The 26,338-nt window shown below is 44.1% G+C and overlaps 4 protein-coding genes across 4 annotated transcripts; 3 read left to right on the top strand and 1 right to left on the bottom strand.

Annotated features, from left to right (window-relative positions):
- Positions 1 to 84: 84 nt before the first annotated feature.
- MYCFIDRAFT_128465 (uncharacterized protein) lies at positions 85 to 1,740 on the top strand (the record flags this gene model as incomplete). The annotated part of the gene is made up of 1 exon (XM_007922966.1): positions 85 to 1,740. A coding segment is annotated over one exon (1,656 nt), but the record flags the coding sequence as incomplete, so codon positions are not given.
- Positions 1,741 to 9,193: 7,453 nt separating this feature from the next.
- Positions 9,194 to 9,531, top strand: MYCFIDRAFT_169605 (uncharacterized protein; the record flags this gene model as incomplete). The annotated part of the gene is made up of 3 exons (XM_007922965.1): positions 9,194 to 9,255; positions 9,313 to 9,385; positions 9,424 to 9,531. The coding sequence occupies 3 exons, from the start codon at positions 9,194 to 9,196 to the stop codon at positions 9,529 to 9,531; spliced, it is 243 nt and encodes an 80-aa protein (XP_007921156.1).
- On the bottom strand, positions 9,403 to 11,502 carry MYCFIDRAFT_54941 (tubulin beta chain). Its single transcript, XM_007921924.1, has 5 exons — positions 11,372 to 11,502; positions 11,244 to 11,267; positions 11,119 to 11,186; positions 11,013 to 11,067; positions 9,403 to 10,956 (listed from the first exon to the last, which is right to left on the bottom strand). Exons 1-5 carry the CDS (start codon positions 11,381 to 11,383, stop codon positions 9,772 to 9,774), a joined length of 1,344 nt encoding a protein of 447 aa, XP_007920115.1. The 5' UTR covers positions 11,384 to 11,502; the 3' UTR covers positions 9,403 to 9,771.
- A 338-nt stretch (positions 11,503 to 11,840) lies between these two features.
- On the top strand, positions 11,841 to 12,596 carry MYCFIDRAFT_121280 (uncharacterized protein; the record flags this gene model as incomplete). The annotated part of the gene is made up of 2 exons (XM_007922964.2): positions 11,841 to 12,074; positions 12,138 to 12,596. Coding segments are annotated over 2 exons (693 nt in total), but the record flags the coding sequence as incomplete, so codon positions are not given.
- Between the last annotated feature and the right edge of the window lie 13,742 nt (positions 12,597 to 26,338).

Here is a 26,338-nt window from a genome sequence, read left to right as displayed (position 1 = left end):
GCTGGAGCAGACGAAGCAGACGAAGAGGTCGAGGCAGCCATCGCAGCGGACATTGCAGAGGAGGCTGAGAAGGTCGAAAAAAGCAAGAAGCGAAAGAGAGTTGCAGAAGAAGCAAAGGAGAAGGCCAAGAAGGCAAAGGCTTCTTCGTCCAAGAAAGCCGGCAAGAAGAAGAAGCGCGACTACGACGACGACGACATCGACGACGACGATGATGATGATGATTTTGATGGCGACTTCTTGCGTGATCAGTACAAGAAGACGCGCCCGGCACCAGGACAATTCGAGCACTGCGATATATGCGACAAGCGATTTACCGTCACTCCATACACCAAGGAAGGACCGAATGGTGGCCTCTTGTGTACGCCATGCGGCAAGCAGATGGCCAATGATCTGAAGAGAGAGGAGAAGGCATCGCAGCCCAAGCCAGCAGGACGGAAGCGCCGCAAGATTGAGAGCGATCGGCTTGACGGGCGTGCTGTAGGCGGTGCGAAGTCATTGCAGCAGCTCTGCCTGGCCACAATTGCTCAACATCACGATGACATCGAGTCACTCTGCGGCATGCCTCAATTCTTGCTTGAGCGGCTCAGCATGGTCTTCTCCAAGAAGCGAGTCCTGAAGTCGAAGACACTTCCGTTGTTTCTAAATCCCGAGCACGATGCAGTCATCCTCCACGACGCGGCATACCTGGAGGAAAACGACTATCACCACGTGTTCGCAATGTCTCCGAAGATCGAGAAGCTCGTTCTGGGCAATGCATGCCAATTGAAGGATAAAGCTATCGATTACATGCTCGAAAAATGCCCAAACATCAAGTACCTTCAGCTTTATGCCGCGAATCTGGTGTCAGATAGCATGTGGCTCCGACTCTTTCGCGAAGCTGGCCGCAATCTCGAGGCTGTCAAGCTGACATCACTGGACTCTGCCTTCGACGACTTGGCTGTGCGAGACATGGTTTCGTACTCCCCAAACCTTGAACGCATCAAGTTCAAAGATTGTCGACGTGTTGGTCCTGAAAGCATTCAAGCGATTTCAGGACTCCAGCGCCTTGAGCACCTCTCTCTCAAGCAGAGCCGAGAAGTACCTGTCGAAGTCTTGGTCGATCTCGTCCAGAAGCGCGGCTCGACGCTTCGTACCTTGTCTCTCGAAAAGTTCTTCGATGCCGATGACTCTGTCCTTCAGGCCTTACACAGCCATTGCATTCATCTTTCAAAATTCAGATTCACAGAAAATGATACAGCTACCGACGCAGGCTTCGTCGCGCTCTTCACAAACTGGCAGAACTCACCACTCACATTCGTCGATCTTCACTCAAACCGAGATGTGGACAATGAAAATCCCGACGGTCCAGAGGAAGCCATCGGCCTTGCCTCCGAAGGCTTCAAAGCCTTGATGGCCCATTCAGGTGACAAGATCAAGCATCTCGATATCTCCTCATGCCGACATATCCAGCTTCCAGCATTCATGGATGTCTTCAACGGTGGCAAGAGCTATCCTGACCTCGAGGAAATCAACATCAGCTTTTGCAACAAGGTCGACAACAGCGTCATCGCGGGCATCTTCAAGAGTTGTCCTAAACTGAAGAAGCTTGATGCCTTTGGTTGCTTCGATGTGATGGACATTATTGTGCCCCGAAACGTCACCTTGGTCGGAGTCCCGCGAGCACAAGATGCGATTGAGCAGTTTGGTATGGGCATTGATGTCGAGGAGGCCATTTCCAGGATGGTGGAGATGGCTGCCTAAGATGACGGAGGAAACATCGATCGCAACCACATTGTTGCTATAGATGAGCACATTCACACATCGCTGGCGTTTGTTTTGAGACCATCATGCGAGCTGCGGGACACAGTACGCTGGCTGCTGATTTCCCATGTATGTATGACTTAAGATAAGCGCTATGAAGACCAAGAAAGGCATGTCGACGATACCTTAGCGTGCGTATATAGTCCGGCCTAGCTGTAAGATTACAGTCATGTGATTTTCAATAGTTATACCAAATTCTAACCGTGTATATGACTGTTACATCTTCACTAACCATTAATATCTTTACTAACTGTAATATTACGGTTTATACTATTAAACTATTAATCTTTAGAACGGTTGCTAGTGTACGAACGGTTAGTATACCTGCGAACGGTCAGGTCTAATAGGAATAGGCGCCGAGCGGTTACTCCGCGGGGGTACGATTAGACTTTATATATATACTATCGTTCTTCTATCTATATATACTACTAAGGTTCTCGCACCGCCGCCGCCCTTTCCGCTCCGCCAATTTTATATTTGATTTAATACTTCTCGCGCGCGTAATGTCTTCTACTAGTGAAGCCGCTCCTGCTCCTACTCCTGCTTAGGAGACCCGGCCTACGAGGCTAGGACTAGACGCTCCGGTAATATCAATCTATTCTACATTGTTCTTTAGCCTTTAGCCTTTAGCCTTTAAGTTCAGCCCTTAGCCTTCAAGTTTAGAATCAGAATCAGGATTAGCCTTTAAGTTTAGAATCAGAATTAGGATCAGAATTAGCCTTTAAGCCTTTATGAATCTTAGCCTTTAGGCTTACTACGGCTATGTCCAATATCTGTACCTATACACTATTTATCTATTTGATATTCCTATGCACTTTTATGTAAATAGGCAGTATGGTTTAGTGGCACAGCGCGCTGACTTAGGCATTTAGCACCGTGAACTCCTTAGATATTTAGCAAAGTACCTAGAAGCTCGCATTTCTCCCGGCAAATTTCCTAAACCGACTACTCTATAAGCAAATGAATTTAAGAAAGACCTTTCGAATCGTAATAAGCTCGACTATAGCATTCGGATAATGCACTTCGAGACTACTAGTTATAAACAGAAAGATGAACTCATTAAATCGATCTATAGCAACGACATTCAGACCTCCTAGCCCCTCCTATATAGCTAGGCCCGCGGTAAATGCCTAGGATCGAGAACCTTCAAGAATGATACTATCTCTCGAGCTCGTATAAGTCCTTCTACCTTTCAGAATTCAGACTGCACTGCCTGTTCACCTTTTTTAGCGCTCTACCGCTGTCTACTGTTCAGCTTTTGCTGCTGCCGCTGCTTAGCTTTTGCTGCTGCCGCTGCTCAGCTTTTGCTGCTGCCGCTGCTTAGCTTTTGCTGCTGCCGCTGCTCAGCTTTTGCTGCTGCCGCTACTCAGCTTTTGCTACTACCGCTACTTAGCTTTTGCTGCTGCCGCTGCTTAGCTTTTGCTGCTGCCGCTGCTCAGCTTTTGCTACTGCCGCTGCTCAGCTTTTGCTGCTGCCGCTGCTCAGCTTTTGCTGCTGCCGCTGCTTAGCTTTTGCTACTGCCGCTGCTCAGCTTTTGCTGCTGCCGCTACTACTGCTACTCGTGTTCTGCTGCTGCTAGTGTAGTGGCTATATACTGATTGGTATTTTAGAAATTCGTTACCGCTCAATTTGAGCAAAATGCTTATTTAAAGTCCCTTAATAATAAGGGCACTCTTTCTTTCTTCGAGTCCCTCTTCAATAAGGATGATTTTTTTGTAGTATATAGGTTTGCTATGCGTTGGTAGATTAGTAATGCTCGGTAATGCTAATAATAATACAGCTTCTATTATATAAAAGGCTATCTAGACGTCGATGCCTCTAGCTAGTAGGGCAAAGTATTCTATAGGTGTATGTTTATTCAATATAAGTATACTGCTCGTATTATTTAGTATAATATAGCTAAGCTTCTTTAACATAAGCTTCGGCTTGAGTATCTACGTCTGCGTCTATCTATCTATCTATCTATTAAATCGATACCTCCGAGAGCTCCGTAAGATGTTTGTATATGTATACTAATAATCTGTACTAGGGCTATTTCGATCTTTGTGCTCGAAGGTAGCGATCTGCCTTCGGGCGGATGCCGATCTTCCTAGTAAGTTATACTTATTATACTAGATATAGATACTAATAAATACTTATAGGCGATAAACGATGCGCTAACGCTAACACCAAGCTTATGCTTGGTTATAATAGCTACCCGTAAGTTAACCTTCTATAGATCGAGCATCTATATCTATTAAGCACCTACCGAGCCTTGCGGAATAATTAGCAACTAACTATATATATAGAATCGACGAAAAGTTCGATAATCTAGAGCGCTCCGACTTAAAGGAGCTAATGCTAGCAAAGCCTAGCTCTAGCGACAAGGGCCGCAAGGTATAGTTCAGTATACTAGCAGCTGTATAATAGATATGCTAACTATAAGGTATATAGAAGCGAGATTTCTCTACCGCCTTAGCAGAGGCGAATAAGCTCGACTTTGCGCTGCCGCCGCGCAAGTAGCGCCGCGCTGCTTAATGCTTTTTTATTTTTATTTTTTATAATACTGTCTACGTAGCGCTAGGGCGCCGTTTGCTGTCTGCTGTCCGCTATCTACTGTTGCTGTTGCTATTGCTATATGCGCTGTATGCGCTTAATTTTTTTAGCATTTTTTTATATATAAAACTATAATAAATTGATAATATTAATATCTACTAACAACCCTATAGTACGCGAAAGATCGAGTAGTACTAGTGAAGCCGTACATACGCGTTAAACGCGTCTACATTTATATACTAGACTTGCATATACGTAACGCGTTAGCGACTTCCTTTATACGCGACTGCCTTCCGTAGCAAACAAATTCAACTAGATACCTCTACCTCCACCTCTACCTCTATACTATTCGATATACACATATATATACACACCCTATACGATATTCGACATATACCTAAGATGCACCGATACTTATTTATACTACTAGGCGCTCTACGTCGCAGTACTAACCGACTAGCTGCGCTAAACAACTAAGGCGATACGAGTGCTTAAGCCGACACAGCTACTTAAGGCGACACGGCTGTTCCTTCGGCATTAGCACCTACTCTAGTATCCGGTACGAAGCGCTCGCGTAACGAGGAAGATAAGGATAATAAGGAAGCTAAAGCCGTAGACCTTCCTAATATAGAGGATGTTACTTAGAGCATCGAGCAGCCTAACGACGGCCTCGGTGTACAGTTTAATAAAGCTAAGCCTATGCGTCGTATAATATTTGAACTACTAAGTCTCGACCTAGCGACTATATAGACTAAAGACACTAGTAGCTATAATATGCTAACTGCTAAGGAGGTTATCGAAACAGCTAACTACTAGATTAAGGGCGAAGAAGAAGACGAGCCCCTCGAAGTGTAGCAAGCGACTGCTATACCTAGTTAGGAGTATATCGAGGAAGATAAAGCCTAAGCACCTACTCAGACTTAACAACCGGCTAGCTTTATGTTGCCGCCGCTAGAGCCAGCTTAGTTCTACGACTAGTCTCGAGTCCTAGACTAGAAAAAGGGCTACAAGGTTGTAGTAATCAAGTCCCTCGAACTCGCCTTTAGTCTTTAGCTCTAAGATATAGGTATTTTAAAGGCCGACTATTAGTCGCTGTTCTAGATCTTTGCTACACTGATTACGGATAGTATTTAGATAGCAGATCTTCCGCGCTTAGTCGACACTATTAAGTTGTATCTTAAGTTAGTCCTTCCTCTCCTCGAATTGCGCTTTTAAGAGGTCGCCCTCGAGTAGAAGAAGCTACTATCTGCACTAGGAAAAGAAGCGAAGGTCTCCGAGCCGCTCTACTTCTTTAATCTACAATAGCTGTTTACGCGGATCTTAGCCTCCGACATTTAAATATATAGTAGTCTCGCCCTCCTCGTAGACTTACTAAACGAACTTAGCTAGTCTCGGGCATAGGCGAGCTCGATTCGAACAACTTCTAGTGCCTTCGCTACGTATCTAGCTAATCCGAGTATACCTATAGCTTCTACGTCCTATATACCTAGTCTAGCTCGTAGCAAAGCGCTAAACTATATACTACCGACTAGGAAGCGTAGTGCTAAGACAGTAAAGACTAATGCCCTAATGCTAGTACCTTCGGTTAATTAGAAGCAGTTTATCGGCAAGCTAGGCGGACTAATCTTTCTATTAGATTTCGTTTAGTTCCGTTATAACGATACTAATTGCTATACCGCTAATACTACTAATTAGAGTCATATCGGCCGCGTCTTAGCTATTTGGCTCGATAACCGAACCGAGCGTAATTATACTAGTGCGAAGGGGTCGACTGTTGTATAGGTATAGCGCCTCTACAAATTCCAATAGCTGCCTGCGGCTACGAAGCTTAAGATTCAAGACCCGGAGCAGAACGAGCTGTTTCTAATCGACACCGAGGTCTTTAGTTACTACGTCTTAGAATCCTAGGTGCGGCCTAGCAATAGCACTGTCGCAGTGCACTACCTATACTAAAGCAAGGTCAATGCCGAGGACTTGCTACCTTAGGGTACGTACGTATATATTGTTAGACGCGTTATTCTTAAGGATAGTCGAATACTTCCAATTCACTAAACACACCCTATTCGTAGCGAGTTAGAGATTATAACTTATAGCCGCTAGCACCTTATCGATACCTATATTAAGCTAAGTAAGGTTATCTCCTTACTATATCTCATGTTTATTAATAGATTCGGCCTCTATTGGAATATGCATCGATCGCTAATAGGTTTCTATATTATTATAGCTAGACTGTCGATATAGGAGCGTAACCGTACCTCTAATATTATTCCTTTCACTCTTGGACCTTACGGTAGCAATATAGACGATATAGTCGATGCCTTCGCACTAGTATTGCAAGCACTAGATCGTAGTGTACAGCTTAGCCTACTAGATAGCATAGAGGCTACAATCTCAGCTTTTGTTATAGCATACATTAGCGATATGCCTTAATAGTAAGAGAATTCCGGCATGCTCGGACCTATATCTACTATTTCCTATCGGTACTGCTATACGACTGCTAAGGATAGAGGCAACTTAACGGTCTCGGTCTCCGATCTACGGTATTATTATGAAAACGAGCGCATTCGCTAATATATAGACAGCATCGCCGGGCAATTAGCCCGTACCTAGTTTAGTAAGCAGTACGGCATGCTGCTAGACTCTATAGCACTGCAAAAGATATCGCTAGCGATAGATATTATCCTTTTACGTCTATCTGATCTAGCGCACTCGGAATTCAAGGGTATAAGCTACATAATACACACTCTCCTACTTAGTAAGATCTTAACAAATACAGCTTAACTAGTATATAGTAAGGAGCTACGTACTTTTCCTATGCTACCTAGATAGAATCGGCTTCAGTTACCGCTATATTATCTGCTTAAATACAGCCTATCCGAGCACGCTTGCTAGTTAGTCCTTATACTAGTATTGCTACGTACTTAGCTATAGGACGAGCTTATCGAGCTATAATTTGCTAAAGCTATATATAAAATGGTACGTAAGGGCGGCACTGCGATTAGCAACCTCTTTAGTTACATCTAGCGATAGTACTAAGCCCGGCAGCTACTAGTCTTATTAGAATTCGATGAAATCCTAGTCTCTGCCGTACTCGTCCGTAGCTTCTCGGCATTAGTACGTTTAAATGTAAACCTTATGTCCTAAAAGACGACGACTGAACAACGGAAGAACTATATAGCTAAGATAATTGCTATACGGTAGGTTTTCTAGGAACTGATAGAATGTAGCGCTATCGCTAATACTAAGAATCTACGGACCCGCGATCGCCGCAGTATAAGTGTAGTAAGCTAAGTTGCTAATAATTAGCAGGCGAAGGATACGAAGGGTGCCGCTAAATATCGTAGTATAGCAAAGCGGCTAAATGTCTATATTGGCTAGCACTACAACGTTACTATCGCTAAATACGCCTTAGCCGCGAATTGCAATGTCCTTGCTAGCGAAGCCAAGTATAAGGAGATAAAGCAGCAAATCTATATAACTAACTATATTAACCCTAAGCGTAACCTCCTTTAGCGGTAGGGCTTGAATATAACGGTACGTTTGCTACTATAGGGTGCTTACGTATCCGATCATCCTATACTAATAAAGCAGCTAAAAGACCTATACGATTAGAACCTACAACTCTTTAAGAGTGTGTTACCTAGGTCCGAGCAGCGTCGATTTAATAGCGATATAGATAACTAGACTATGCTTAATAGTACCGAGACAATCCTTAGCGACAACGATTACCTCGGTATTATAACTAGCGAGCGCCTTCTCGAATACTACTGTAAGGAATTCCTGCTTCTACTAGTTAAGAATAATGCACTTAGCGGCTATCGAGAGCCTCTAATTAACGCATACCGATACGACTACAACCGCGAGAACTACACTCCGATAAACAAGGTTAGTATTATCCTAGCTTCAATATTTATATACTAACTACTCCGTAGGATACGATCTACTAGTACAAGCGCTTCGCATTCGACGATAAGCTAACCTAGCGCCGTATAGTCTTCCGCCGTAGCGACTTCGTCTAATATCGTAGTACAACTAATATCGGCCGGATTAATTAAATCTTTACGCACCGTACTATCCGTAGCCTCTCGCTATTCGTACGCCTTACAATAACTACGAAGGAAATACTCCGAGATGATCCACTCCTTAAGCTACTAGTCTATAAGCTTAGCAATAAGGAGATTACGGTTAGAGTAAACAGTATTAGTAGCAATAAGATCTAGATAGTGCTAGTCGTAACTAATGCGACGCAGCTACTACTTATAACGATAGGCAAGGCTTAGGATATAAGGACTAGTAATAGGGTGCTTTATATAGATTAGGATGTTTAGTTTCTTTGAGCGGTAGATAGCAGCAGAGCGGTAGACAGCGGCAGAGCGGTAGATAGCGGCAGAGCGGTAGATAGCGGCAGAGCGGTAGATAGCGGCAGAGCGGTAGACAGCGGTAGAGCGGTAGACAGCGGCAGAGCGGTAGACAGCGGCAGCGCAATAGACAGTATAGAATAGTATACCTATATAGATAATTAAACCGCTATCACCTACATACCGCTAACACCTATATACCGCTAACTGCTAATAAACAGCTGACTCTTAGCAGCCGCTAATTGGTCCTAACGGTTCGCTTTATCTTAACCGTTTACGTGCTTTAACTGTTCAGATTTTACATCTATAGCTAGATATCTATAGTCTATAAGATCTAATAATTCACTCAAGACAACTGCATTTCTGCGGTCGTTGCTATTGTACTATTTAGACTGAGCAACCGCGCTTTTACGATTAAACTGCGGTTAGAGGAGAGCCCGGACCCCGCTAAGGTACCTTTACAAAGCTTTCTGGCCTAAGGGCTTCATTTTGGCTTGCTCATGCTGTTCAAAGTGGCTTCCGTTAAATCTGAGAACTACAAGAAGAGCTTTTTTTCGGGCGCGTATCATGAGCGCAATTTATAGAAAAGAAGTGTAGCTAGGTGATCGAAGGAGTGTAGTGAGAATGGCGATCGATGGATTCCGATCTTGATCTGTCCGAGGTCGCTGGCAACGCATGGAAGTGAAGACATTGTGCACGGGCAGGACGTATTCATAACTGTGCCTTGCAGATGTCGCTACAGACATCTCTGCTAAAGCTATTCGTGTGGGGTTGTCGTGCAAAAAAGCAGAAACAATTAGGAACGCTCAATATCCTTGATCATACTCGGCCACCATAGCTGCCAAAAACCGAGCTAGGGGACCACAATCTACTCGTTGACAGGAAAAAGAGACCGCTGACCACTGCTGTTTCTCGTCTCTCTGCGATAGGCGCTCTCCTGGTTCTGGGAGCGGTGTGGAGCTGCCGGGTCAGACGTCACGTCTTCATAGCTGGGAGGTAGAGTATCAGGGGCTGTGTCCATGGTCTGGGGAGTAGATGGGGAACCCTTCTGCCCATTGCTCGCTGGCTTTCGAGACTTCTACTCATCGGCTTCCAGCGGCGCCTCTTCGTCGTACTCCTCCTCGCCCTCAGAGACTGAAGCTTCCTGGTATTGCTGGTACTCAGAGACAAGGTCGTTCATGTTCGACTCTGCCTCAGTGAACTCCATCTCGTCCATACCCTCGCCGGTGTACCAGTGCAAGAAAGCCTTGCGACGGAACATGGCAGTGAACTGGTCACCGACACGCTTGAACAGCTCCTGGATGGAGGTGCTGTTGCCGACGAAGGTGGAGGACATCTTGAGACCGCGTGGTGGGATAGAGCAGAGAGCGGTCTGGACGTTGTTCGGAATCCACTCAACGAAGTAGGCAGTGTTCTTGTTCTGCACGTTCCTGATCTGATCCTCGACCTCCTTCATCGAGACCTTGCCACGGTAGATAGCCGAACAAGTGAGGTAGCGTCCGTTGCGGAAGTCGCTAGCAGCCATCATGTTCTTTGGGTCGAAGATCTGCTGAGTGAGCTCCGGCACGGTGACGGCGCGGAAGGAGTAGGCGCCGCGGCTGGTAAGTGGTGCGAAACCGACCATGAAGAAGTGGAGACGTGGGAATGGCACCATGTTGACGGCAAGCTTGCGGAGATCGCTGTTGAGCTGACCTGGGAAACGCAGGCAAGTGGTCACGCCAGACATGACAGCGGAGACGAGGTGGTTGAGGTCACCGTAGCTTGGGTTGTTGAGCTTGAGGGTGCGCATGCAGATGTCGTAGAGAGCCTCGTTGTCGATACAGAAGGTCTCGTCAGAGTTCTCAACCAGCTGGTGGACGGAGAGGGTGGCGTTGTATGGCTCGACAACGGTGTCGGAGACCTTTGGCGATGGCATGACGGAGAAGGTGGCCATCATTCTGTCTGGGAACTCCTCGCGGATCTTGGAGATCAAAAGCGTACCCATACCAGCACCGGTACCACCCCCGAGGGAGTGGGTGATCTGGAAACCTTGAAGGCAGTCGCAGCCCTCAGCCTCGCGGCGGACGACATCGAGAACCTGGTCAACGAGCTCGGCACCCTCAGTGTAGTGACCCTTTGCCCAGTTGTTACCAGCACCGGACTGGCCAAAGACGAAGTTGTCTGGGCGGAAGAGCTGACCGAATGGACCAGCACGGACGGCATCCATGGTACCTGGCTCGAGATCGACGAGGACGGCACGTGGGACATACTTGTTGCCAGAGGCCTACACCGTCGCGTTAGTTCGAAAGCCTTGGCACTTCAAGGGACTTGGGAGCATACCTCGTTGAAGTAGACGTTCATGCGCTCGAGCTGGAGATCAGACGTGCCATTGTACCTGCGTTGTGGTCAGTCGTGCTCAGAAGCTGCTCTTGCTGTGTCGACGTACACGCCAGCGCCGTCGAGGCCATGTTCGCCGGAGATGGTCTGCCAGAATGCAGCACCTATTTGGTTGCCCTGTTCGCGCGGTCAATGCCCGGTCTGCAGGCAGCAGGAGACGCGGCCGATACATACACACTGGCCGGTTTGGAGATGAACCTGTATCACACTGCAGTCAGCTCGTTGTCGCCTCTCTGTCGCCGCCGTCGACGCGTGCCGCGCCTGGTGATGGGATCAGGGGCGGTGTGGGCTTGGAGACTTACGATCTCGCGCATTCCGGGAATTTTGGCGGTATTGCGGGGGTGTTGGTTTGGTGAGGGTATAGGTGTGCACGCTGGGAGTTGACTCGAGGTCGTTGATGCGGTGTGTATGCGTCTGCCTGTTGCTGGTGCAGTGTTGGGTGCCTTGGGAGCTGGTCAAGGAGTGCGAGGAAAGTCCACGCCGGGCCCATTTGTTTACAGTGTGGGGCGCGAACTTTAAACCCAGCAAAGCCTGAGGCACTCGCGCAGCAGGGTCTTTCCCGACGGCGCCGACGCACCGTGCAAGTGAAAGATCTAGGAAGGAGCGTGTCTTGTGGCCGGACACATCGAGATGGCATCGCTCAGGCCGGGATCGGGGTCGGCAATGAGACTGGGAATGGGAATGGGAATGGTGCTCCCTCGCGCCAGCCTTCAATACCATGCGCGTCACCTGCAATTGCTGAGGAGAAGGCCTCTGCTGGCTCATCCATCTCGATATGCATCCACCGAACGACCTGCGCCGCCCAAACCACGAGTGCTGGAGAAGCCAGACAGGTTTCGGCCGCCATCGCATCCGTCGAGACTGCGCCAGAAGACGAGATATACCTACGGTCCAGAGCTCACTCAGGCACAAAAAACCAAGCGATACCCACACATGATGCCGCCTGAGGGCACGTTTATGCACTGGTTCCTCACTAACAGGAACATCCACTTGTGGATATCGCTGGTAGGTGATGCGACATTTATTCCAACGTGTGCAATGCGTGCACGTGCTAATGTTATTCTCCAGTCCATTCTGGTGTCGCTTGTCGTAGGAATATGGCTGACCGATTTCCTACACGATACTCCTTATAAAGATATGCTGCCTCCGAACAGCATGTTCTTTGCGCACCCTTTCTCGTTCATCGGGAGATGGATTGAAGTCTACGATCTTCACGTGGCCTATGTCAGTGCCCAAACTGCAGAGAAGAGGAAACAAAAGGTCGATGATGTTAAGAAGCGTTCTGCCTACAGAAAAGCGCATGGGCTGGACCAACAAGAAGGCATATTCGGTGGTTGGATGGCGAAGTCGGATGAGCAATCTAAAGACCCAGAATTGGTTGGTAGCAGCCCGCAGGCTGAACCACAACATGCTGGAGAGGCAACGATTGAAAGTATCGCGAGCAAACCCAAGATGGCTGCTGAGACTTATGTCGATTTCGATGGAAAGGCGCAGCCCGTCCAGAAGAAGTGGTTCGGCATCTTCTGAGCAACATGAATGCAAGTTTTTGCAGCACGCTATGACAACTTCTCCAAGGATGCTTGCGTCGTACTGGTGCCGCACTCTTGTCGATCTACCATGGGCAATAAGTTTACCACAAGCCTGAGCCACCTCTCAATATTGCTATGCCCAAGGCGTGGTTATTGCCAGAGCAGTAAAGAGGCGCCGACATGGAAATGCAGAGTCTATTGTCCACATGACAGACAGTTCTTATCATCGACCGAGGGCAAGGAAGGTGCGGCCGATCAACGCACGCTTGGTGACGCGTAGGTCACATTGCCAGTTGTGAAGTCTACCAATTTCGACTTTGCGATGTGCTGGCTGTGTATACCTTCTTGTATTGAACACAAAGAGACTAATCTCGGAGGTTCGGATAGGGAGAACACTCTGGAAGTTTTTATGACCGACACGTTCGTCTATGCCTGCGAGACAGATTGAGACTCTCCATGCTCTGCTGTAAGCATCCTAAGTAGACGTCAGCTGGTTGAGCGTACAACCATACAAATCAAGGTTGAGGTGCTTGACTATCAAAACCAAGGCCAAACCCGATCGATTGCATTTCGGATACACAACCTCCTTGAGACAGCTCCTCTAACAAGTTCTGCTAATATCTGTCAAATTACAGCTCAACAGTAACTCGATATTTAATTTAGACGATAATTGCTACGGGGAGAGTCTCTATCTAAAAGGAAGAAGGCAATATATAGCCTAGTGCGCCGAAGTTAAAGAAGGTCGGCTTTAGGCTAATTTTAGGAATTTCGGGAATCCTAAGAATTAGTTAGTTTGTTTAACTTGTAGTAGTGCCCTTTATATATACTATCTCGAGCAAATATCGATAGGAGTACTTAGTCGTCGCTCTTAAATAAATTATTTCAAGCGGCGAAGATGCTAAGGTAGTAGTAGTAGCAATATAGTAGAATATTTAGACGGCAGGGGGCAGAAAGCTATACTAAGCCGTTTAGATCGGTCTATTATTATAGCGATAGTAAGGTCGGCAATAGTCGATCGCCCTATAGGTAAAGATCTAGATTCTATTAGATATTAGGGTAATTCTAAGCGTAATATAGGCGCAAACAGATAGTTGTAGCTACTAATATAGATTGTTAACGTTTTAAGTGTTCTTATTTAAATATTAAAACATTAAAAGATTAAACACAAGTTTAGCAATATTTAGGCTTATACTAGTATTCGGACAATACTTATATTATATAACGCTGCCTTATACGCCTTTATCCGCGTTACCTATTAATCTAAAGAGTCGTTTGTTCCGTATCGTTCGTAGAATAGTATGTATCTATATTGTTAAATACCTTACCTTATATATATATTAGGGCAGATAGTATCGCGAGCAATGTTGCAATAACTATAGAAGAGAAGAAACAGGAAGAAATATAAAGGATAAGTTATTATACTTATACTAAAGCGAGGCTAGCGAACAGTAGCATATTAATTAATAATATATTTAAAAGGGCAGAGCGGCGCTAGCAGACACGCGCAATTGCGTACTATTAAGCAAGCGTAAGACTAACTAAACAATAGCGACTAAGACTAACACCCTAACTACCTAATCTCTTATTGTTATTGTTATTGTTATCCTTATTGTTATCCTTATCGTTATCGTCGGCGGCGGCGGCGGCGGCGGTATAGTAGGGAGTAGTAGGGCCGGACTAAGCGAGAATTAGCATTTCTTACGTAATTCGAGTCTAGAGTGCGAGTCTATACCGAATGCTAGCGCTATTTCGCGTCTAACTATATAGAATCGCCGCTACTAAGACGAGGACGTCGTACTTGTTCTACTAGACGAGCGCGCGGCGCGGCGAGGGCGAAACGGCTAAAATACCTAGTTAATATACAATCGAATTCGATTAATTTAGAGCTTAACTTACTACCGCGTATACTGCCTTTATGTAAGAAGGGTTATATTAGCAGGTAGATAGGGTAGTAGTGAATTAGTATAGTATTCGATAAGGATCTAGGAGGAGAGGGAGGAAGGCAGGAGAGTTAGCCTAACGCTAAGCGCTAAGCCCTGCCTAAGGCACTAAGACCCTAGCTTTACTCGGCCTGATTACATACTAATTACGTGTAGCCTCTTTGGCTCTAATATACGCTTCCCTTCTAAAGGCCGCGCCCTCGTAGCCTGTCTACGTTCTACGACCTCTATTGCCGCTGACTTAGCAAGTCTAATAAGCTGCTTAGCCCGCGCTAAATTGAACACTCAACTACCTAATTATATAACTATATCAAACCTTACCTCCAAACAACACAATGTGTAACCCTAACTGCGCTATCTCTATATATAATAAACTATAAAGTGATATGTATCTACAAGAATTAGAGGCCTTCGACTAATTACAATACGAGCGCGTCTTCCCTACTGCAATAGGTAGACGTACGAGGTATTGTAGCACTACCTCCGTTCTAAGTGATATCGTATCGAGTTCTTTGCGTCTACTCTTAAAAGACCTAGCAATATCCGCTCCGAGGGTTTGTCCGCTTCCGAGGGTTGTTCTTATTATTACAAGGGCTATTATTTACTATCGTAGTTTTACTAGCCCAAATTGGTTAGGTTTAGCAGCCTTTAAGTATTAACTAATTATATCTTTTTAAAAAACTTAGTTCTTCTAGTTTCTATAGGTAAAGGCTATTATAAGTGTAGTAGTAGAGGTTCGCCTCGCTTAAAGGGTCGGAAAGATCGAGGAGTAACCTATTGTCCGCAAGATCGACCCCGGCTAGCTTAGCTCTATAGTTTTAGCCCTTAGTTAGTCTATTAGTCGCTTAATCTTTTAGGCGGCTTAAAGTTTTAACTTGGCCTTAAAGTTTTGATTAAAGTTTGATTAAGGTACCTTAGGCTCGTAGTGCAGGTAAGGTTGTGTCTATAGGCGTAGTAACAATAGTAAGTGATGTCGATAATAGCGGCGCTAGTCGTCTTAGCGCCAACTTTACCTTGCTTTCGATTTCCTTCTTTAACTAACAACAACTCGGTAATACCGTTACTAATATAGCTGTGTCCTTCTTTTCTTAAACAGTAACACACTCCGCAATACTGTTACTAATATAGCCGCGCCGGCCGCGCCGTCGTTATTATTACTATCGCTGTTTATGCGTACGCCGTCCTCGCAGATCGCCTAGGCTTTAAGGCCTCGATAGAATAAAGGAATAAGAGGGGGACCTATAGGGCGCGTTAGTAAAGAGGTAGAGTCCTTAAAAGAGCAGGCAATTAGTTGACAGTGATAGTGCGCTCGTTAGTACTCGTTGCGCGTCCGTTATCGTAGTATAGTCTTGTTGTCCTTTGCTAACAATTGCTTGCCTCTAATTGGTTAGCTAATAGCACCCCGGGGGTAGCATTGTTCCTAGGCCCTAGTAGTAACATTATAGCCTCTTAGCCTTCTTCTTATCCTTTACGCTAGTCTAATACTCGTCTAATAGCTTAGCTATATCCTTAAAGGAACCTTTAGCTTCCTACGAGTCCTATTCGGGTAAATAGCCTTACTATCTTAATAGGTACTCCTTCTTGCTTTGCCTAGTCCGATGCTGTAGGATACGTTCTATAGACCACAGTTCTTTACTATTAGCTAAGACTTCTTCTAACTTAGCAGGCGCTTTATCGCCTTCGCGCTAGTAGTATAGTTTAAGGAGGGATATATAGAAGGTATTATAGATAGTATAATAGGGTAGAAGCTATAACTAGTAGGCCTAGCTACTACCCTTCGGTTCTCGGATGCGAAATAGGCTAATGTATCTTAGTGCGAGCTTAGGCCTTGTTTTACTATTAGGTAATAGGTGCTTACGAATGCGGAGGTTCTTCGTGCTAAGCATAACTATGTCGCCTTGTTTAAAGGTTATCGGTGTATAGCGCTTATCGTAGTAGGCCTTTTGATACTCTTAAGCCTTTATTAGCTTCTTAGCTATCTTAGCGTAGATTTCTCGCATCTTCTAGATACGTTCTATCGCCGCTAGTGTCTCTAGTACTTAACGCGCTTCCCTTTCCTTGCGCTCGGCCTCGAGCGATAGTAGGTCTTGTAGCATAGTAGCGTTCTAGCCTATTATAGCTATGTATAGTAACACCTTAGTCGATGAGTGGACACTATTATTATATACGAATTTAGCTAGTTATAGGAGGTTGACCTAGTCGTTAGGGTTCTCGTTAATGTAACTGCGCAGGTACTGCTATAGGGTAGCATTCTACCTCTCTGTTTGACCGTTAGTCTATAGATAGAAGGCTGTTAATAGCCGATGCTTTAGTCTTAGCTGCAAGCAAATCTCGCTCTAATAGTGAGATGTGAATATCGAGCCCCTATCGGAGACTATCCCCTTAGGGGTTCCCTAATAGGTATAGAAGATGTCACTCTATAGCGCCTCTACTATATTAATAGCAGTCTAGTCTTTCCGCGCCGGGATGTATCGAGCGCCTTTAGTAAATCGATCTACTACAACAAGGATAGTATTATATACGTCCTTACTGCCCCTACGCCTAGCAGGTAGAAGGCCTATAATAAAGTCTATTGTTAGCTTAGCAAATGGCTTCTTTGGAATAGGGAGCGAAGACAACTCGCCGAATAGTAAGTGTTTCGGTGCTTTAACTCGCTAGTATACTGTATAGGTCTGTACATACTCCTTTATATGCCGCTTACTATTTAGCTAGTAGTATGTACGCGATAGTAACTCGTGCGACCTCTCTGTGCTATAGTAACTAGCGAGTTTACTATTATAGTGCCTCTTTAAAAGCTCTTATCTAATCGATTGTTTAGCGGGGATATAATATCTACCCTTGAACTTTAAGTAACCTTTGTCGTCGATCGACTAGTTGTTACTCTTACTAGATCGAGTCGCCCGTCTACTTACAAGCTTATTAATGCGCTCGATAGCAAAGGCGTCCCTCTACTAAGCACGCAATAGCTTATCTATAAACGATTGACTATCCCTATTTATAAGGTTATTTAATAGCACCCTCGCTATCGAACGAGGTACGCATTATATGCATCTAATAGCACTAGCAGCCGGAACTACTACAACCTCTTCTGCAGTGCTATCGCTATATAGGCTATTACTGTAGATAGCAATATCTTCAATCGAGTTATTATAGCTCGAGCGATCTACGTCCTTTCTAACGTGCACTAGAAGAACGACAACTCCGCTATAGTATTTGTTGCCGCCGCGGGGTCCGGAAGTCCGCTTATCCTACGCTTGCTTATTAATAATACGGGCTATAGCAATCTTATGCTATAGGGTTAGAAACAAAGAATTGATATATTAGGTCTCGCTATCGTAATTAGGTCGCCTCGATAGGCTATTAGTAGGGTTGCTTACGCCTAGCCGATATAATATATTAAAATCGAACCTAGCGAGGTAGACGGCCTATCTAGCCTATCGACCTATAACCCTTGTAACCTTAGTGATGCTACGTAGGTTGTTATAGTCTATATAGACCTGAATTGTATGCTAAGCACTATTAAGATAGTAGCGCTAATGCTTAAAGGCTTCTACGATTGCTAAGAGCTCTTACTCGTAGGTCTCGTATCGACGTTCTATATCGATTATCTTTCGTAAAAAGAAGGCAATCGGGTACTAGTAATAGTTATTATCTGATTGCTATAATATAATAGCCGATACAGCGAACTGTAAAGCGTCAGTCTCAATTCGGATCTGCTTACTTAGCACGAAATAGTGCAATAAGGGGACTTTAGTGAAGCGTTACTTTAGGCCGTTAAAAGCGGCTTGTGCTCTGTTAGTCTATTTGAACTCCCTAGTTGGGTTGGCCTTAGTTTTAGTAAGCTTAGTTAGGGGCATTATATACCGTAAATAGCCCTTAATAAAGCGACGATAGAAATTAGCGAAGCCGAGGAACGACTACAGTTCCTTAATTAACGTAGGAACAGGCTATTTAGTAATGGTTTTGATCCGATTAGGATTAGCCTTAACACCCTTAGTTAATACGAGGAAGCTAAGGAAAGACACCTCCTTAGCAGCAAAGGTGCATTTAGAAGGTTTGCAATACAGTCTATAGGCTCGTAGGCGGTCGAGGACCTTGCGCACTGCGGCCTAGTGTTCTACAATATTAGGTAAGTGTGTGTAAACTAGGATGTTATCTAGGTAAACTATACAGAGGTAATCTAATAGGCCTAATAGGGCCCGATTAATATAGGACTAGAATGTAGCAGGGGCATTAGCTAGCCTAAATAGTATAACTAAGTACTCGAAATAGCTATAGCGAGTACGAAAGGCTGTCTTCTATTTATCGCCCTTGCGAATACGAATGCGGTAATAGGCGTCCTTAATATCTAATGTAGTGTAGTAGTAGGCACTAGAAAGGCGATCGAGGGTCTTATTGATAAGAGGAAGTAGACAGCGATCTTTGATAGTAACAGCATTAAGCCTACGATAATCGATATAGAGGCGCAGGCTACTATCCTTCTTTAGTACGAACAGGATAGGGGCACTAGCAGGGCTGTTACTATACCGTATCCGGCTATTAGCTAGGTTTTCCTCTAGGTACTTACGTAATATAGCAAGCTCTCGCTTACTGAGGTTGTAGAGGGGTCTAAAAGGGACCTCTTTGCCCTCTATAATATCAATCTTATAATCCGTCTCTTTAAACATAGGCAATGTCGATGCTAGGTAGTGTTTGAACACATTAATATAGGTCTCTCGAATAGGTTCTAGTATGCGCTTAAGTTGTTTAGGATCTATACTATTAGGGGGCATAGGTTTATCGTTATCTCTACTAAGAAGGTTAGCTGTCGGATTAGCTAAGGCGGAGGCTAGTATTAGGTTGCTAATAAACAGGACCCTAATATCGTTAGGGCACTCGCTAACATTAATGTGTTTAATGTCCTCTTTCCTAGCGATTCCAAATCGCTACTTCTAAATGCCTAAGTCTATAGCTATAGCGTAGTACTTGAGAATAGGGTTGCTAATAATAATAGTAGCTCCCCTATATAGGTTGTCTATATCTACTGCGTAGGCAGTGAAGTCTAGTAGGCGTTTATTTCCGAGGTCGTCCTTTAGAGCTATAGGAACATAGTAGGCCCTATAGGTCAAGTGCCGAGCGTTATTAAACTAAGCAAGGGTTAGTAGGTTAGTCTTCGGCAGTTGTCGAAGGTCTAATTGCTTGGCTAGGCGATAGCTAATAAGGGCACTGACTGAATTTCCTAGATCTAGTATAACCTTAGTTTAATAGGTAGTGCCCTTCGTATCCTATACAAGGCAGGAGCGTGTTATAGCTAGCACAATGTCGATAGTCTTACGCCGCACGAGGCTAACAGTTAGTGCGGCGCTTACTCTTTTTTCGAAGATTAGCCTACAGGGGTGGCGTTAGCCGCTAAGAGGTGCTTTCGGTGTTTAGCGGAAGTACGGTCAATTCGGGCCTAGTCCTTAGGTTTGTCGCATTAGCCTAGTAGATAGCTAGTGCTGTTACAATTGAAGCACTTCAATCCGGTTAGTAGACTGCCGTAGCTATTGTTGTTAGTTAAGCGGTTAGCGTTATAAGGATACGAGCCCCTTCTACGGCTCCTATCGCGGCCTCCTCTATATAGCCGGCGGCTACGGCCTCTTCTACGGTTATTGTTACTGTTCCTATTATTAGCATTGTTGTTATAGTAGGAACCTTGGTTTCCTCCGCCGCGGCTACTACGGCTGCTACGGTTAGTACTAGCTAGTCGGATCCTTAATTCTAGTCGTTATTAGAGCTAAATAGCCCGTTCGGCTGTTTCTACTTCGACTATGAATTGAATGCGTATTAGATTGGCTTGTTCGAATACACGGCGACGGTCTAATTCGAGGATAAGTTCCTATCTAAGTTTTAGGCGTATCTCGGAGATCTATATAGAATTAGTCTTAGGCGGAAGGTCGTCTTTAAGGGTTTTTAAATAGGCCTCGAATAAGCGAGCCGATTGATTAGTCTTCTATTTAGCTCGAAGATATAGGTCCTAAGTATGTTGTTGCCTTAGTATAGGGTTTCTAAGGGTATCTAGTATAATGGTTTTGTAGGTCTGCTACTAAACAGCGGTTTGATTATCGAGGGAATCGAAATAGTTATCCTATGTGCGCTTTAGGTCGCTATTGATGTACTGTATAGCGTGTACGACTAAGGAATAGTCGTCTAGTAGCGCTCTTAGTGCGTTACGCTAGTTAAGTTCACAGTTACGAATGTGGTCGTTGTACTGCTTTCGACTAGATCCGTTAAACACGGTATAGTCCTTGAGTTTAGTATCCTTCTTTTAGATAGGTAGTGAAGAAGGTCCTGCTGTTAGCTTAGCAGTAGTTGTTAGAGATTCCTAGAGGCGACGAATCTCGAGAAGATTATCCTTTAGCTGTTGTTCTTAACGCAAGGTAGTGAGCCTGTTTTAGGTAGCTTCTTAAAGTCTCGCTACTAGCTAGGGACTAAAGGCTAGTTAGCTATATCGACGGTTGACAATGTTGTTAAGAATGTCGTCGACAGGCAATTCTAGATCGTTACCTAGAATTACAGGTTCTTCTTTAACAGGTCCTATAGTAGGCTCTTTAGTAGGAGGCACTTTAGCAGGCACTATGCTGCTAGCGTTGTCGTTGCTAGCGCTGCTAGCGGCAGCACGGTTGTTGTTTCGTAATGAACTAGCTATTGTAAGGGGCGACACTAATAATGTATTGTTAGCCCCTAAGATGCGGATATAGCGGAATTAGCGAGTATCGGTCTAATGTGCTTAACTTAGTATAATAGGCCGTATAGAAGGCCTTGCTTAATGATTGGTACGGTTGTTTTAATAGAATGGTACGTATAGGTCCCGTTCTTCGGGCGTAATATAGTTAAATCGATGGTTTTCGTAGCTATACCGCTAAAAGCTTGAAATAAGGACTATCTAGCTGCTGCCCTTAAAGGGTAGATCGAATACTATATAAGAAGGGTTATGTCAGCAGGTAGATAGGGTAGTAGTGAATCAGTGTAGTATTCGATAAGGATCTAGGAGGAGAGGGAGGAAGGCAGGAGAGTTGGCCTAACGCTAAGCGCCAAGCCCTGCCTAAGGCACTAAGACCCTAGCTTTACTCGGCCTAATCACATGCCAATTACGTGTAGCCTCTTTGGCTCTGACACTTTAGTACCGCTTACGTAGTCCTTATATTTAAGGCAATATTATAGAAGAGGGTAAGAGGGTATATACGATACCTAGTTAAAGGAGAAGGAAGTAAAGAAGAGGAAGAGTATATCGTAAAGTGTATTATCCCTAGTAGCGTAAAGTTGTATTATAAAAAGCCTAGTATTATAGAAGTAAAGTACGTAAAGGTTATTATAAAAAGCCTAGCATTATGCAAGTAAGGTACGTAAAGGCTATTATAAAAAGCCTAGAGTTAGCGAAAGTTCGAATGCCGCTCCTTAGCTACTACGTACTATATAGCCTCCTCGGTTTACCGACGGACAGTAAAAGTTAGTAAAAGTTAACGAAAGTTCCTAAGATATATAAATTAAGCTAATAAATTGCGGATAGGGGAGGGAGTTCGGTTATCGTATCGTCGGCTCCGTTCTTCTAGTACTAAGATCGGTATACAAATCGTCTATTCTGTTTCTTAGCTACCTAGTAGCAACTTTTACTAACTTTTATTATCCTACTAGGTCCGCTATTCGAACGCCTAGTCTATAGCTCTTATTATTGTCTTTTAAATCCTAGTCCTTTAGGTCCTTCCTAGGTCCCTAAGCGCCGAATATATACTATAGTGCCGGTAGCTACGGTATAATAGGCATAGTATAGTAGTATCGGCCTTCTTCGAAATACGGTATCGTCTTAGTCGGAGATAGGTTCTTAAAGCCGGTACGGTCGTCGCTATCGTACTAGATATCTTTGCTAGCGCGATTTTACTAGGAATGCGCTTATTCGACGTATCTCGTACTATATACGTTGCTAGCGTGCTATGTGTTGTTAGAGTGCTATCGTATCGTTTAAAAGTCGTAAAGTCGGTATTATAATCTACGGAATCCCGGGTCTTAGCGGGGCTTAACAATATTAGGCGCGCGGATAATACCTACTAAGCTACGCTGCTAATCTTTACGTAGTAACAACTTCTACGCATCGGAAGGCTATTAATAGAATCGTCCCTATAATAATAATATAGCCTTTACCTTTTTCTCGTATAAGCTAGCTACTTACCTAGATTATTCGCCGCTTAATAGTATAACACTATTATATACGATAACAAACCAATTAGCCTAGTTCTCTTTTCCTATAGCCGTTGCCCGTAGCGAGCGATAAAAACAGGTTAGTATACTCTTCCGATATCCTAGAAAGTATAAGACATCGATACGAGTAACGTACTAGAATATAAGACGACGCCGAATATAGAGACATACCCCTGCGGCCGCCGGCCGTAGGTCTCGTAGGAATAGCTAGTCTAGTTAATTTCTAGCACCCCTAGGGTTCTAGCAACCCTTAGAGCACTCCCGGCCGTAGTAGGTCTTACTAGTAGGAATAGCTTATCTAGTTAACTTTTAGTACCCCGGCCGTAGGCCTTGTACTTAGGCCTTTTATTAGCAGCCTCTAGCAACTTTTAGCATACCCGCGGGCCGCGGTAGCTCTTATACTAGGAACTTTTACCTTTACTATTAACTTTTAGTAACTTTTAGCGCCCGGCGGTAGGTCTTATATATAGAACCTTTATTATTAAACTCTAGCAACTTTTAGCGCCCGGCGGCAGGTCTTATATATAGAACCTTTATTATTAAACTCTAGCAACTTTTAGCGCCTAGCGGTAGGCCTTATACTTAGAACCTTTATTAGCAACTTTTAGCAACTTTCGGCAACTTTTAGTACCCCCGGCGGGCGGTAGTAGGTCTTATAGGAACAGCTAGGCCCGTTAACTTCTAGCACCCCTAGCGGCAGTACTATAGTAGGTATAGTATCCGAGGCTCCGTTATATACTCTACCGAGGGCTACGATTACGCCGACTAGTAAGTTAGCGTAACTAACGAAACCCCGGATTAGTAGTAGGTCTGCTACCTTATAGCCGGAATAGCTATTCTAGCTATCTTTTAGCAACTTTTAGCAACTCTTAGCAACTCTTAGCAACTCTTAGTAACTTTTAGCCCCCCGTATAATCTAGTCGAGGATTAGAACGTTTACTATACCTTATTTACGAGTTAACTTCGATTATTTTAAAGATTAGATACGTAGACAAGTCTTAGCTAGTAAGAAGTAAGAGGATATTCGTACAGAGCTATATAATACTAGATACTTAATTAGCCGCATATAATTTAAGGAACGATTAAAGTAATAGTAGATTTCCGCGCCCGGTCGAGCGCCGAGCTATCGTCGATATTTAGAGGATTAGCTAAAGCTCCTAGTATATACGTTCTTTTATAAGTATCGCATCTTAGATAAGTAGGCTATAGAGTACTTTAAGTATAAGGGTATCGATATCGGCCTTATACGCTATCGAAGTATCTAAAACGAACTTAGTATAACGTATTCTCCCTACTCTACCTTTATATATTAATTATGCTAGGTCTCTACCGCTAGGTCGCTCGGCCCCTCTAGAGGCAGTATCTCCTTAACATTGCTGCTATTATGTAGAAAGAGATGCTACTCGGAGACTATAATAACTTCGGTAGAGTAGCATTATACGACGTCCTTTATACAAAGTATAGTATCTCAAGCCGCGAACGTTTATAGCAAGCTATATTATATCTTAATCCTGCTGCCGTTAAGCGAAGAAGATATAGTACGGTACGTAACTAGACTAGCTAGACGAATCCGGGCCCTAACTACGCTATCTCTATAGACGCCTACTACAAATTCGAATACTTCTACTTCGTAATTTATACCGCCGTAGATATATAGTCTAGGCGGGTTATATAGATCTATATTAGAATATCCGCTCGTACCGCGGTTTCTATAATAGCATAGTATATAGCCTTTATAAAGCAATATCGAGGTATGCTACTTATTCTATAGAGTAACCGTAGTATAGAGACCGTTATAATAGCCGATACGTATATAACACTTCGGCGTGCTCTTTGCGAAGACCCGTAGAACGGCGTCGTTCTTACGTTTAGCGACATGTTCCGGTATAGAACTAGTTATATAAACTAGCGTATCGAGACATTCTAGCGTTAGCTAATACGTACGACTAGAAGATAGCGAAGGTACTTCTACAACTTGCACCTTTAAGGCATACACCTTAAGGATTTCAAGTACGACCGGATCGCTATACTCTTTATATATATGCCTATTATAAAGGCTATAGTATACAGATTTGCGAACTACTAGAACTACTACCGTATTCGAAAGTAGTAAGGAGAGCATATCGTAGCCGGTATACCTAACCTAAACTAGCGATACCTATATAGTAAGGGTGCTATATAGTTTATAGTTAAAGTACCCCTAGAGTTACTAGAGCTAATAGAACGAGATCTTTCCGGATTCGATTTAGAAGAGTACCTTCCGCTAGATACTATAGAATAGTGCGAGGACCGTCTTATAGAAGAGGGCTTTATTCTGCCTATACTATCGAACGAGCTTAATCTAGATCTTAATTATATTTACCTTAAGGCCTACCTATGTCTACGGGATAAGATTAAGTCGTATATAGAATTAGGATTTACCCTCGAGGAGTCTTACGTTCCGCTCTACGCTAGGTTCTAGGCACTAAATCCTAATAATTAGACGATCTAGGACGACGCGAATAAGCCTCTATTCGAGCCGACTTACGACGACCTACGATAGGAATTGTAGAGGTCGATAGAACTCGATCGATAGGTCGGTAATAACTTTTTTACATTCGTAGTAGGGGCCTATCGGTCCGACGTAGACTTATCGGGGTCTAAGTCTAATGCGGACTCTAATAAGCCTAGGTTATCTATAGGGTAACATCCTAATATAGCATAGAGCGTAGTAGTAGTTTCGGATTCAATACTAGCTATAGTAGCTAGCTACGGATAAGGCCTTTATAGTTATAGCGTCTAAGTATATCGGAGTGCAAGTAACTAGGCCCGGACTACTAAATAACAAGTTACTATTCGCTATAATAATCCTTGCTTCTCTAGGGTTTAGGGAATACCTACTTTTACTCCGATATACTTAGACGCTATATATATATAACAGTTATTATATCGACCTTCTCGACAATTAGTCTACGATCCCGCCGGCCTTCTTTAAAATCCCTCGAATATTATTAGTTATTTAACATCTAGTATATTAAACTTCGGAATCCTAGTATAGAAAGAGGGCAAACTATATACTAGAGGCGGCTTTATCTACGAAGAACGATTTAGTATAAATTTCGTACCGAAATGCGAAGTGTATAGGCTCGGCAATCTATAAATAACGAGTATAATCGTAGCGCTATAGATATCGCAATAGTAGGGCTTATAGTAAGGACTATAGTAGCAAGACCTATAGCAGCAGCTAGGCCTCGATAGAGAAGGATTATCTATATCGATAATATAGTAGTTACCTACGCCCGGATCTTCCGCGTCTTAAGTATTAACGTAGATATGTAGATAGAGGGCCGGGACTAGCTCTTCGCTTACCGGAAACTTCCCTTCGATCGGGACCGAAGCACTATCGCATATTACGAAAGGGATTAGGCAATAGAAACTACTAGCTATATCTAACTATAGCCCTACTGCTACGCTTAAAGGGATTAATTCGGAGAAGCTGTTCTATAAAATTAAGCAATCTTAGCAGTCTCCTAGATATACTACGAAAGGCCTCGAGGCCGCGAAGAAGAAGAGGCGCGATAAAAACTAGACATTACAACTGTACCCC

The sequence above is a fragment of the Pseudocercospora fijiensis genome, assembly GCF_000340215.1.
Source record: "Pseudocercospora fijiensis CIRAD86 unplaced genomic scaffold MYCFIscaffold_1, whole genome shotgun sequence".
Taxonomy (NCBI): Eukaryota; Fungi; Ascomycota; class Dothideomycetes; order Mycosphaerellales; family Mycosphaerellaceae; genus Pseudocercospora; species Pseudocercospora fijiensis.
This window is presented reverse-complemented; position numbering and strand designations above follow the sequence as displayed.

What these genes read in the sequence shown, in the direction of transcription:
- MYCFIDRAFT_54941 (XM_007921924.1), bottom strand. An exon ending in ATCTCCAAACCGGCCAGTGT is followed by an intron (nt 11,187 to 11,243) that starts GTATGTATCGGC and finishes CCGCGCGAACAG; the next exon opens with GGCAACCAAATAGGTGCTGC. An exon ending in TGAACGTCTACTTCAACGAG is followed by an intron (nt 10,957 to 11,012) that starts GTATGCTCCCAA and finishes GCGACGGTGTAG; the next exon opens with GCCTCTGGCAACAAGTATGT.